The sequence below is a fragment of the Cydia pomonella genome, chromosome 28, assembly GCF_033807575.1.
Source record: "Cydia pomonella isolate Wapato2018A chromosome 28, ilCydPomo1, whole genome shotgun sequence".
Classification (NCBI taxonomy): domain Eukaryota; kingdom Metazoa; phylum Arthropoda; class Insecta; order Lepidoptera; family Tortricidae; genus Cydia; species Cydia pomonella.
In genome coordinates, this window is record NC_084730.1 from 7,929,967 (window position 1) to 7,943,341 (window position 13,375).

General features: G+C 35.3%; 1 protein-coding gene and 1 long non-coding RNA gene across 3 annotated transcripts in view; one reads left to right on the top strand and one right to left on the bottom strand.

Moving 5' to 3' along the window:
* Positions 1 to 732: 732 nt before the first annotated feature.
* The window catches only part of LOC133533133 (leucine-rich repeat neuronal protein 1-like), a 31,128-nt gene continuing 18,485 nt past the window's right edge, over positions 733 to 13,375 (top strand). Inside the window, exon 1 of the mRNA XM_061872097.1 lies at positions 733 to 1,651. Coding sequence (XP_061728081.1) covers positions 1,591 to 1,651 — 61 coding nt within the window. The 5' untranslated portion in view covers positions 733 to 1,590. The remainder of the gene's footprint in view (positions 1,652 to 13,375) is intronic.
* On the bottom strand, positions 6,747 to 12,448 carry LOC133532921 (uncharacterized). 2 transcript variants are annotated; one of them, XR_009801774.1, is made up of 6 exons: positions 10,407 to 12,448; positions 9,870 to 9,982; positions 9,415 to 9,544; positions 9,090 to 9,180; positions 8,419 to 8,621; positions 6,747 to 6,968 (listed from the first exon to the last, which is right to left on the bottom strand). It is a non-coding gene; the product is annotated as an uncharacterized LOC133532921 (long non-coding RNA). The 2 variants fall into 2 exon arrangements; XR_009801773.1 differs by having other exon boundaries at positions 9,870 to 9,985; positions 10,407 to 12,447.

Consider the following 13,375-nt stretch of genomic DNA (forward strand, 5'->3'; position numbering starts at 1 on the left):
GAGTTGCGGAAAATCGCCCGTATAAAATACAATAAGTTTTTAGGTGTTTATAAGTTTGAATCTATTGCAAAAAAGTAAACCTATAAACCTAGTTTTTTCATTGTGTCAATAAAGCACTAAAAAGTCATGGAAAATGGAAAATATTTTTAAGCGGAAAAACTCTAAAACTATATTTTGAATTAATGCCACTCCTTATTTGCTTTACGAGCTTATCCTTTTAAGCAATATCAACAGGGCTTCATTTTGAAGCCCCACATCCCCACAACGGTGTTGAATATTGGACCTTATTTACTTCCCGTTAACTATCAATATAGCAAAGCACACGTATAGCTTATCTTAAGATAACCAAATCAATAATCTTACTCATAGAATAAAAGTTATTGAAATCAGACATGGCATTTCTACGTAATTTGCATCATGGCATATGAATAATACAGCCCGGCAGCTTGAACATATCATGCTCGCTTAAAAGTCTGCTTACGGTGGCGTCGTTGATCGGGTCGCCACTTTCCCGAATGAAAGTTGAGGGAGGCGATAACTGAGATACTCGTACGCGACTATCGTGAATTAATTCGAAATGAATAGTAGAGAGCTCGGGTGAAAGGCACCATTTCGAGCACTGCGTTCGAGCACCAAACTACCTCCACTAAAACGGTGTTTGTTCTCTTCCCGTCCCATGGTCAACAATATAACTATGTACCATTAACTTTACTTTGCCATCAGTACCTCTAGTGTAAATTTATTCGATAGCGAGACGTGACGTACGCGTTTGCGATAAGTCTCAATTTGTATGGGATTTCGAGTTTCCAAAACGTCCCGCTTAGCGCGCTGTTTCTAAATCATATACAAAATGAGACTAACGGCAAAATAATTTTACACTAGGGGTTCTGTTCTTACTTAATCTCTGACTTCGTCTTTATTGAATCGTTATCAGCAAGGACCAACGTTTTTCGTCAGTTGTCGTTTGTCGCCAACGCGTTGTCGAACCAAGAATCTTAGTTGTAGTGTGTGTTATTTTATTTATCAACTTTGCCATCTGTTCTTATTTAATCTCTGACTTCGTCTTACGTTGATTCGTTATCAGCAAGGACCAACGTTTTTCGTCAGTTGTCGTTTGTCGCCAACACATTGTCGGACCAAGAATCTTAGTTGTAGTGTGTGTTATTTTATTTATCAACTTTGCCATCTGTTCTTACTTAATCTCTGACTTCGTCTTATGTTGATTCGTTATCAGCAAGGACCAACGTTTTTCGTCAGTTGTCGTTTGTCGCCAACGCGTTGTCGAACCAAGAATCTTAATTGTAGTGTGTGTTATTTTATTTATCCACTTTGCCATCTGTTCTTACTTAATCTCTGACTTCGTCTTATGTTGATTCGTTATCAGCAAGGACCAACGTTTTTCGTCAGTTGTCGTTTGTCGCCAACACGTTGTCGGAACCATGAATCTTAGTTGTAGTGTGTGTTATTTTATTTATCAACTTTGCCATCTGTTCTTACTTAATCTCTGACTTCGTCTTATGTTGATTCGTTATCAGCAAGGACCAACGTTTTTCGTCAGTTGTCGTTTGTCGCCAACACGTTGTCGGAACCATGAATCTTAGTTGTAGTGTGTGTTATTTGTTCTTATTGTTTTCTTTAGTGAGGTCACAAGGTAGGTTTGAGAATATTTAAATGAAAACATTTGCCTAGAATTAGGATAAAACCTAAAATTGTTCACCACACCAACGTTAGGGGAATACTAATGTGTAAATAAAGGTAATGTGTAAAATATTTGCATTAAGTGCATGAGATAACAATTTAAAATTTGCGTAAAATTATTTTTCACCACACCAACTGGTAAAGGCCTTCTTGATCGCTCAAAAACTAATGAGAAAGTTGTATTAACTTACCTTATGTTAGCTGGAGGAATTGACTTTTAAATGATGATATTATATTATTAATTATAGGACATTATTACACAAATTGACTAAGTCCCACAGTAAGCACAATGAGGCTTGTGTTGAGGGTACTGAGACAACGATATATATAATAAGTATATAAATATTTATAAATACTTAAAATACATAGAAAACACCCATGACTCAGGAACAAATATCCATGCTCATAACACGAATAAATGCCCTTACCAAGATTTGAACCCGGGACCATCGGCTTCGTAGGCAGGGTCACTACCCACGAGGCCAGACCGGTCGTCGAAATATTGAATGATAGTTTTTTTATTACGTTCATTTGGATTTGATTTGGTTTGATTTTTTTTTTGATATTTCATAGTTACTATTTTCCTCGCGTTGGTGTGGTGAAAAATTTTGTTTCACTCGGAGGCAAAGTTTGTTTAACCCTCGTGCCTTGAAATCCTCGCAACGCTCAAGATTCCACTTCTCGAACCCTTCGCTACGCTAGTGGTTCAATTTTGGAATCTCTCGCCTGCTCGGGTATCAATCGACGAGCGGTTAAACAACAACTTTGCCCCCTTGTGAAACAAATAACTATTGCCTCTCTTGTGGATAAAATGTAACATTTTTTGATTAGTAACGAGACTTTTACGGGCTTGTGAGGCCAAAATATAATATTCTGATAGCAAAAAGAAACTCCTTTGTTTGTAAAAGCATCGAATATTTAAGTATGTATTGTGTTTAACATCTTAAGGTATTTTATGAATGAAGTGTGTGGCATATCTTAGAATTCTTAGATAATCTCAGATTATACTCCGTTTCTTAGATTATACTGATTTCGATGACTCATACACGGAACAAAGTATTTATACTTATAGTGAAATATTTCATTAAATGTTTTTCTTAAAACTGGCCATACATACTAGGGTATGCCTACGCAGTTTTGCTTGTACAGTTCAACTGCACAGGTAAAGCTGTATAGGAAATTGCACAGTCGAATGCCACTGTGACTAGCCATATGCCTATTTCGTAATATTGGCCTTGGTTTTATATTAAAACACATAGAAAATAATTATAAACTACAGTACTCTTCGTTTGCATCTTTCATTCATGATTTCACTCCGTATTCTAACAATTACAACTTGAAGGACACGTTTCCGTATTTTACCACTTGTGATTTCGATTAAATACATAACACTCAGTAAATTTTCATTTTTTTATTATTTTAAAATGCTGCGAAGAATGATAATAATCAATTGAAGTTAACCTAGAATAAATGCATAATTATTGGTTTAATAAAGAACATTGAGTTACTAACATAATAATAAACGTAAAATATTACAATACAGACGTTATTTTCAGAAAACAAAACTATAATACCTGAAGTTAAATAATAATGTTAGCATATTCATGCTTGATAGGTTTTGAAACGTTTCATTTTATCATTTTTTTGGTCTACTTAAACTGACTACTAAGCGAATACTGTCGTTGTGTGCGTAAAAAACATTATGTCGCCGTTGTGTCGCTACTATGTCGCCGTTATGTCGCCTTTATGTCGCCATTATGTCGCCGTTATGTCGCTACTATGTCGCCGTTATGTCGCTACTATGTCGCCGTTGTGTCGCTACTATGTCGCTATTATGTCGCCGTTATGTCGTTACTATGTCGCCGTTATGTCGCTACTATGTCGCTACTATGTCGCCGTTATGTCGCTACTATGTCGCCGTTATGTCGCTATTATGTCGCTATTATGTCGCCGTTGTGTCGCTACTATGTCGCCGTTGTGTCGCTATTATGTCGCCGTTGTGTCGCTACTATGTCGCCATTATGTCGCCGTTGTGTCGCTACTATGTCGCCGTTGTGTCGCTACTATGTCGCTACTATGTCGCCGTTATGTCGCTACTATGTCGCCGTTATGTCGCTACTATGTCGCCGTTATGTCGCTACTATGTCGCCGTTATGTCGCTACTATGTCGCCGTTATGTCGCTACTATGTCGCCGTTATGTCGCTATTATGTCGCCGTTATGTCGCTATTATGTCGCTGTTATGTCGCCGTTATGTCGCCAATATGTCGCTATTATGTCGCTAGTCGCCAATATGTCGCTGTTATGTCGCTATTATGTCGCTAGTCGCCGTTATGTCGCCGTTATGTCGCTGTTATGTCGCTACTAAAGTATATAAAAGGGCCGTAAAGTACGGAGGATGGGGATTCATTCTTTAACCATCGGACTGGCGGTATCTCTGGCTTTGAGTAAGTAAAGTGTCTCTACTATTCCTTCTATTTGTTTGTGTTTGCTGGGAATTATCCTGGTAAATTTAAACTTGTAAATTGTGTCTATGTTTGGCATTGCGGGGACAATGTTGTCGTAGAGCTAAGCTTAGGCTGTGGTGGAGATTCTTTACTTCCTTATCTGTGTTACTATATTGTGAGTTTTTTGTTAGTAAAAACTAATTTTGTTATTTTATTACCTTTCTATGAGGTTAGTTTGTTATTTTATAAAGCCAGATCACTGTTTGGACTAACAGTTTGTCCATCTAATCAGCTGCTCCCTAACGGTGTCAAATTGCAGCTGTTTAGAAGTCTTTTGCTCCAAGTTGAGAGGACTTGGCGTCTCTTCTTTACCAACATAAGAGGCGAGCATACTCTCCTTAGTCTCAAGGTCCAGCTGTTAGATGAATGTGAGGGCATCACGTGCGTGCCATTGAGAGTAATCTCAGCTCACTGAAGTCTGCAGTAATTGAGGCTAGGTCTCGTATTAAATATATTTATATATTTCGGTGCTCTGGCTCATGCTAGTGCTGGTCACGGGAGGGCTTCTGTCATGATTGGTAACAAACACAGATAAAGTTTTAGTCATGGCAGGGTATCCCATGTGACTGGTACGGGTGTGTGTGCTAGTGTGCTGATTACTTATAGACATGCTAGGGCGGTCTATTCTCATCCACCGTGCCCACGTGGCGATGAGGAGGGGGCCAATCACACAGACACTAGGGTTTGCTATACCTCGGTTTTGTCGGCCGAATGCTTACAGCTTAGACTTAGGGATACACTTGTGTATGTTCCAAATCACTAGATCAATGGTAAGTACGATCTGTGTTCTGGACATACTAGATTAGGGTCTAAGGGTAGGAATAGGGTAGAGTCACACACACTGTTATAGGGTCTTTCTTAGGTTTGATCTAGAAATTTGATTGGTTAGTGTATATATATATCTTTCAAAAGGTTCTAATGATGTGAAGCTATGGTTTTATAACGTGTACTGATGATAATATTAGTGAAATACTGGTAATGGGTTTTAATTACCTAAATCTTCCAGACTGTTACTCTGAGTGGAAAGTTGAGGGTTATCTGTAACATCTTATCTATGTATTTTCATTTCTGGGTTTTTGGTGTAGAGACGAAGTACTGAGTATTACGATCAGGTCCTAAGGTATTTATATATTCAATCCTTAAATATCAAGTTGGGTTTAGGAACACAGACTATTCTGGGATTAAAGAATGGTTAGTTTTAGAGACCCTTTGGCAGGCGAGCGCAGTCCATTGGAATCTTTGAGTGGAATAATACTCACCTTGATAGTTCGATCTCATAAAGTACAGTAATGAGTTAAACTTGTACTTCGTTTATACATTTGAAAGGCCTAGGAATTCAGCCTACTTTTAGCTATGGGGACTGGGATATTGGCTTAGTAGCCTTAGCTTTTGGATATAAAAAAAAGAGATAAGTAAATGGTGTCTGACGAATACTTATCGCTTCTTTTCGTCAGTCCTTAGGTTTGCATTGGGTTGCGAAGCGTTGGTCATAGCCCGTCTGGCTAATAAGATAGTAGGTGGCCCGATTGATATTGCTAATCGGAGTAAGAGTCTTCAGACCTGCATCTAGCATTAGAGGCAGCACGTGTGATCCATTCACTCCTCGTTTAGAAGATAATAGGTAATAACATTTAGTTTAAAATAATAATGTGTAAATGGGCTTATCCCAGGAGTGCTGCTTCAATGTTACCCCGAAGACTTAATAGGAGTAGCAGGATTTTACCAAAAATATTTTTATATTTATATAATCATATATGCTGCAATAACTAAATATCTTTCTAATTAATTATTAAAAATATATCTTACATTACATCAAAAATCATTGATAGTTTCTGTAACTTAAGGCTACACCCGTCGTCTACGACCTTGCGCGTGGGGGCGGAGCCCATATCCTTTATCGCGACACTGCTCATACCTTGTCGATTGTTATATATTTTCATTCTACTTATAAGGTGTCATATTTAATATAGAAATGGTTTGGAATAACTTAATCTTATGGTATTTTGCTGAAGGTTGAATTTTAACATAATATCCTATCGATTATTTCCTCTCAACATAATAAATTATTTAGTATAGTAAATTTCCGAGTCTTAACGTCTAGGTAATACTTAATCAGGTAGAATCAGAGTCCAAGATTTAGTTGTTACTCATTAAAGAATCTAGGGTACCGCGGTTCGCTTCGAGGGGTCCTAACCTGTAACTAGACGATCACTTGGCCAAATTATTGTTAAGGTAAAATTATTGTTGGGGTAAATTTTAGGGGTAATTTTAAAGGTGGGATTGTTAACGATTAGGTTCAGTATTTTATTAGGTCCGGGGTTGAATAGATGGGGTAGATTTGGGGTGTAGGTAGGGGAAGTTACATTTTGGTGCCGTGACCGAGGGATCTAAAGTGTACCACTTTTGGGGCACATTTTGGATACCAAGGTTTCTAAAATAAAGGAAAGTAAAAGTAGCCATTCAGGCTACATTTTGTTGCCGTGAGAGCGGAGTGGGTACACTGAGTTTTGGACTCTGTTTTTTTATTGTGTTTTGAATAAAACTCATGAAACCTAATGTTTATTTCTGAAACTATTACTATATACAACAAAATCCATAGCTATTGTCTACTTAGAAAAAACCTTAGAGTTATTGTCTACTTAATAAGTTTATCAATCTTCTTTACTCGTTCTCGCCGTTGTTAGGGATTCTTTTCATATTCCTCAGCTAAGAATTGTCATCACATAATAATCAATTATAAATTCACCTTCTTGCGCCTTGATACCTGAAAAAAAAAAATAGTAACAAATTTTAAACCCATGTAGTATAACTTTAGTACATAAAACGATTATCTTAAGCGAAAATAATTATATTTGTTTCTTTCGCGTCATAGATTTGTTAAGAAATTATATTTATAGCAGGGACCAATAACAATAATGAAATAAATAAATAAATATCTTCAAGTAAGTCTTTCATATACTCGTATCGACCTAGTCTCAGAGTAGGCAAAGGTTGTGCTATAGGTACTAGGCAACGTTAGTGCATATTTCTATGCATAAGCACATACTCAGAATCTAGATAAATAGATAATATCCATGACTTAGGGAACGCATATTCTTGATAGACCCGCAGCACTTATACGTGGTAGACGCGCAAGTGGATGCTTTTGACAGACAGCATTCATAGGCAGGGTCGTTACATTGTAAGTTAGGAGGCTGTTGCCAATAGTCTAGATATAAGAAAATATTATCTAAGTCAATCTAGGATGTAGTTAGGTATAGCCTAGATAAGACACAGGTGTGTTAGAAGTTATGCTTTAGTCGAAAAATCATGGGGGCGTGAAATAGTTCCATTTCACGTAGATTTTCTTGTAATACTAAGGAACAGGGGGCGTATTCCGCATCTTTCTTACTTTTCTATCTTAAATGCCGGAACGCATTTACAACCCCTCACCATCGGGCGATTCGTTTGCCATTTTGCTTTCTATATCATATAAATAGCTACTCGCGTGTGATAATATAAGAGTTCAATCTATGTTACAGATAAAATATCTCTCAATAGACTATGGAATGGATAATAAAGACCATGCGTTATCTGACGGTTAAGCACAGCTTCGTCATTCATAGAGTAGTAGCAACAGACAGATTATTCTGTTAGGTACAATTAATCGCCTAAGCGTAGATCTAAATGACAACTACATATGTTTGGACTATGTTTGGTTTGATTGTTGTATATAAAAATCATGCATTTGTTATTGTAGGATAATCTTGTATGTATGTATGAACTAGGAACTGCTTGAGTTCATCTGACAAACAGAGATATTTAACACACATGTTAGGACATTTAGTCTAGGAAAGTAAAAGGTGTCATAAAGGCATTATTAGTGGAGTAGTAGAACATACACATATGTATGAGAATTTAGCTACATAGGTATTCTTCAGAACTCCCACTGTATTTATTAAAAATAGCACTGAAATATGTGCATAGTTACTATCTACAGTCATTGCTATTATTTACTAGGGTCTCTATGAGTGCTTTATCTTTCAAAAATCGACTGAGATTTGTAACCCGTTGCTGCCCTGACTAACGACACACATACAAAAGCATACTTATTTGTAGTACTAGACGTAGGTTGACTTAGGATTACAGTACTGATCTACTGACGGTACTTTTTATCGTATTCCGATTACGGTTGAATTATAGTACAAAATTGGTTAAGGTAGCATACTAAGCACCTAATATAAAGGAAGATCTTGAGTGAAATTTTCCCTATAAGTAGTATTCAATGTAGACCACTGCTGATGTAGGAGCAGTTTTCTTGTACTAGAGCCGTTGAACGGGAGCTTTCAAGTGTCAGAAGACAGCAGCCATTGTTGCAGCAAAAGTCGTGAAATAAAGTCATTGAACAGGAGTCTGGAGTGGTCTGCTTCTTCATAATCTGAAATGAAATAGGCAAGCATTACAAGAATTCAGTTAAATAGGTAACTTTTGATTTCTTAAAGGTCAGTTTTAATTGGGCAATATATCAACAATTTTCTTAAGACATCCATTCGCGGGGGCGCGTTATTGTTTTCAATTCATAATGAAAGAATACATAAACACATTATATGGAAATATTAGTATTCATAATGTAAAAATAGTGGTACGAAATTTTTTTGAAAATAATAATACAGAAAAGTTTGAGAACCTTTGCCTTGCAGGACATATTTCCATCAGTTAGGTCATAAATATGCCAAAGTAAATTAAATGAGCCAACAGGATTAGAATAAGATAGGCTAAGAACATTTTTCATCTTTTGTTCATTCCTCCGGGAATGATTTGACTCATTTTTAAGTTTTTCAAATAAAGGTGTCATTTATGATATGAGTTCATATTTAATACAATTAACTACAATAAAATAAAGTACCTTTCATAAATAGAAGCAGTCAGCAGGAGAAAGATAGAGGTCAGGTGGATGATAGACTCGCTGTGTGGCTCGGACAATGTCCCAAATAGCACTATAATAGAAATTATTTAGTTAAAGTTAGCCTGAAATTAATTAAACTTGAGGATAGCTTTTTATAAGTATTGTTATAAGAGTTTATTTTAAACTAGAAAGGTCCTAACATTTAATAAATAAAAGAATTAAAAAAAAATTTTTGAAAGCGAGAAAGGTTTTCCTAAGATTTATGGTTCTAAGTAGGATTAAGACTAAAACTTATGCTTTCTAGTGACATAGTTGTTATACTTACTTGGAGATTATCGAGAGACTCGGAAAAGCCCATGAAAACAGCAAATGGAAGTTTGCTCCACTCCGCATAAATATCACAAGATCGCTAGGTATAGGTATATATAGGCAGCCATCAGAGTTGACTCTGTTTGCTGAAAGATTAAACATATATTGTAAGGTTAATTGCAAGAAGAGGAATATTTATGACAGGTTCAAGTTTAGGTTCACTTTTATGAATGATCGGACAACTGCCGGGTTCTCTTAGAAAGGAAAATACCAATTCACTAACAGATCTTCAGTAGCGCAAGAAATCCTGTATATATTTAGCTGGCGTGATCACATAATTTTCATTTTCATAACATATTGCATTTTCATATCACTCATATCATCTTATAGAACGATAACAGTTTTCAAATTTCAAGTATAGTATGGACAAGCATAAAAATAACTGCCCAGTAACAGAGGTGTTATACTTACTCTTAAAGCTCAGGAAAGATTCATCAAAATCAGTAAACGGAGTCTCACAGTGTAATTTCAACATATTTTTCTTCAGTAATGACTTGTCCACACCACATTCAATAGTTGTCAGCCTGCTGAAAAAATACACATCGCTTGTAAGTCTTATTGCAATAAGAAATGCGTAGTGAAAAACAAAATAACATTAAATAGGCAGTATAAAACAAAGTTAGAAATGTCATCTTGTCAGCACTTTGATCGCATTCAATTTTATTTGAAAATAAATGTTTTTATGTTGCTGAACTGAGCCATAAAAATAGGGAAAAACAATACACTAGGCCTGACACTACATTAGACGTAAGCTTTTTAAGTAGAATAATAATAAAATTGGGAAATCTTTGTTAGGTTATGATGGACAGGATCAATTAGAAAAGTAAATTTAATGGTAGATAGGTCGATTTGTGGCTAATTATTTTCTGATTGCTGACGTTTAAGTACATTTAACAAGATCTCAATAGCCTTGACTTTTCTAAAGCAGGAAAACGAACATAATCTTACCTTGCTTGTAGGAACAGTTTCCATATTTTAAGTTTATTTCACTCGCACTGTAAGTAGCTAGGCACATTAATTAAACATCCCTGGTTCTAGATAGTTTAAACATTAGGTAATAGGTCATCTTACGGCACTAGATTCATTGAAGATTTATACATTTTTGACGAAAGTGAAGAACATGATCGTGTTTGAATCCGAAATTCTATTTCGTTTGTCTTGTACAGTTCTTGCGATATGCAATGGGTGGGATATTAAGAGAATCATAAAAAGCGCACTCGACTCGAGGACGATCTTTTCCAGTTCAGTTTAAACTTCTGTCATGGTAATGGTAATTATTATTTGTCAACTTTCTCTATGCAACTTGATGAATTACAATATGGTGGTTGGATGTTTGTCACTTGTCTGCTTATTAAGGTGTTGAAACACTGTGACACTGGTAGTTGAGGTATCTTTGGTATTTTTGAATTTAATTAATAATTTTGGGATTTAATAACAAATTTTAGGCAAGGAAAATGAATGCTGTATAAAAAAACTACTAATATGAATCTAAAAGAACGGAAGTAAATAAAGTGACAGAGCCTAGAGCTGCCAGGGGCAAAATTCCTTTGTAAGATTTGACACAGTCTAGAATGATATGGTGTGACGTGACGTGATTGAATCAATTATTTTAATTTACTAATTGATTAAATGTGTCTTTATTATTCAAATTAATATAAAATATATATATTTAAGACCTTCAATACTAAAATTTTTGCATTCTATTAAATTATTTTGATTCTAGTTAGTTACGCCATCTATGGGGAACCTTAACAAAGTCAGCCACAAGCCGACTAAATTGCGTAGGCTGCGTTATGCATGTTGTTAGGGTTCGTAGGACGTATTTTCAATTTTGTTGCATTATACGAGCGCACGCACATAGATCAACCTTAGAAAAGATATTGTCTATGACAAAAAGGCATGTTTACACGATCGATTTCATTTAGCGTTAAAAATAATTAATAAGTATATTGCAAATTATATATCTTTAAACATAAATAAATGCGGATAAAATTTTGAATAGAAAATAAAATAATATGCCAAACTAGCGCTAGTGGAACCATCTAGGGACGAGTAGGGGTACTTAGACGATCTATAAATTTCCGAAAAGCAAAGTAATTTAGGGATTATAGGCAATAGATTTCTATCTTTAATAAATTTCACTCGTCTTATTATGTAATATACAATTATAAACATATAGTCGTAGTGTTTCGGGTCGTAAAATGGAATTTTCTAAATTATCATTACGACGCCATCTAACGGTAAATAGTAGCACTGACAGCCATGGTGTCGCTGCTCGGCACTAGATGGAGTTAAGATGAAGTTTCTAGTTTATGAAACATACGCTGGCGGTTCGCTATGTCAAGGGAAGAAGGCGCGAAGTTCCCTTTCACGTATATTTTTTAAATTTACCACCTTTTTTACTGACAGAAAGGCTTAACAGACTACAAATGTACTAAATAGTTTTGAAATGGATCATAGATCAATATTCTTCACTTTTAGCTTTGTTTTGACAATTTAGTTTGACGTTTTGGAAAATAAATAAAGAGCGATCTTACGGATTAATTATCGTTTTTGAAAGAAAGTAAAGTGATATTTGGTCAAAATTATATGAAAAACAAGTTTATAAACACTAGTAATCATCATTTTCATTTCGCAATCACAAGAAACGTAAGGCGGATGAATAAACAAAGTACAAATATGCTTGCTGTGGGTTTCGTTCGCGAAAAGAAAATTAGTTCATGCAGTAAAATTTATATTGAAACTATTATTATTGTGTACATTAGTGAAGTGTGATAGTGATGAAGAATAGCTTAATTTACAAGAATTGTGCATAGAACGTGAGTACAAAGTTTGACAAGCCGGAATATTTATAGGTTATGTTTATATATGATATAATTTCTTAAATCTTCTACTTTACAAACTCAAACCCATTGTACATTCCGGATTTTTAATTCTCTATCTACATGAATTTCGATTTATAGCGCGTTTCCAAAAAAAAAAATCAGCATGATTTATTTTACGTAGGTTTTAACATTGTTTTGGTATTCACATAATAAATAATATCCTTATAATTAGCCATTATGCGTAACTGCATTTCTCAGGGTAATGCATAAACTGCTCCTTCCAGTAGCAAACACAAATCTGCAAATGTCACCGTTTCCCTACTTAATCGCAGTATCTGTTGATCAATCAATAAAACTGTTCTTATCAGAACAACGTCATTGTTTCTCGACAACACACGCCAGTTGTTGTACACATATCTATGTATGTATGTTCCCACAAACTCATTGTTAAATTTGCCCGGGTTCATAACACTCTCATAGCATAGCGGTCTCGAAGATAGACTAAAGTATAGAGCATAAACATTTTAGATCAAAGATTGAATCCCGATGAGTGAATAAGTGAATAACAAACTGGAGCCATGAATAAAATTATGCTTAGTAGATTAGGAACCCTATGTATTTAATATTATGAATTAGATTTTGTTTTATTGAGTCAAACGGAGTGTGTGTTTTAGTGCGAGTAAAAGTGTAAAATCATTTCAAATGAAGTAAAAACTGAATTCGAATTGAGTGAGTTAACGTGTGTTTGTGTCAAAATGTGTAATATTTAATAGTGTTTTCAAGTGCTTTGTGAAATCGTAATACCGGAGAAACTCTACAAGTTATTTATGCTGGACAAGTCAGAAGAGGAGATAAGACACCATCATCAGTTTACAATCTGCTAGTATGATCAAGTAGCAACGAACACAGGCCTTCCTGTTGCAACTATCCTGAGGTCTACTGAGCATCGTGGTAGATGAAGAAAATTAATGCATAAAATCGTAAGCCACTTGTGTTAGTCCAGAAGAGATACTGTGTCTTAAAAAAAAAAAAATTATTGTTATAAAATTCTTTTCCGTTTAAACAATTTATACATGGAACTTTTGTATTCTT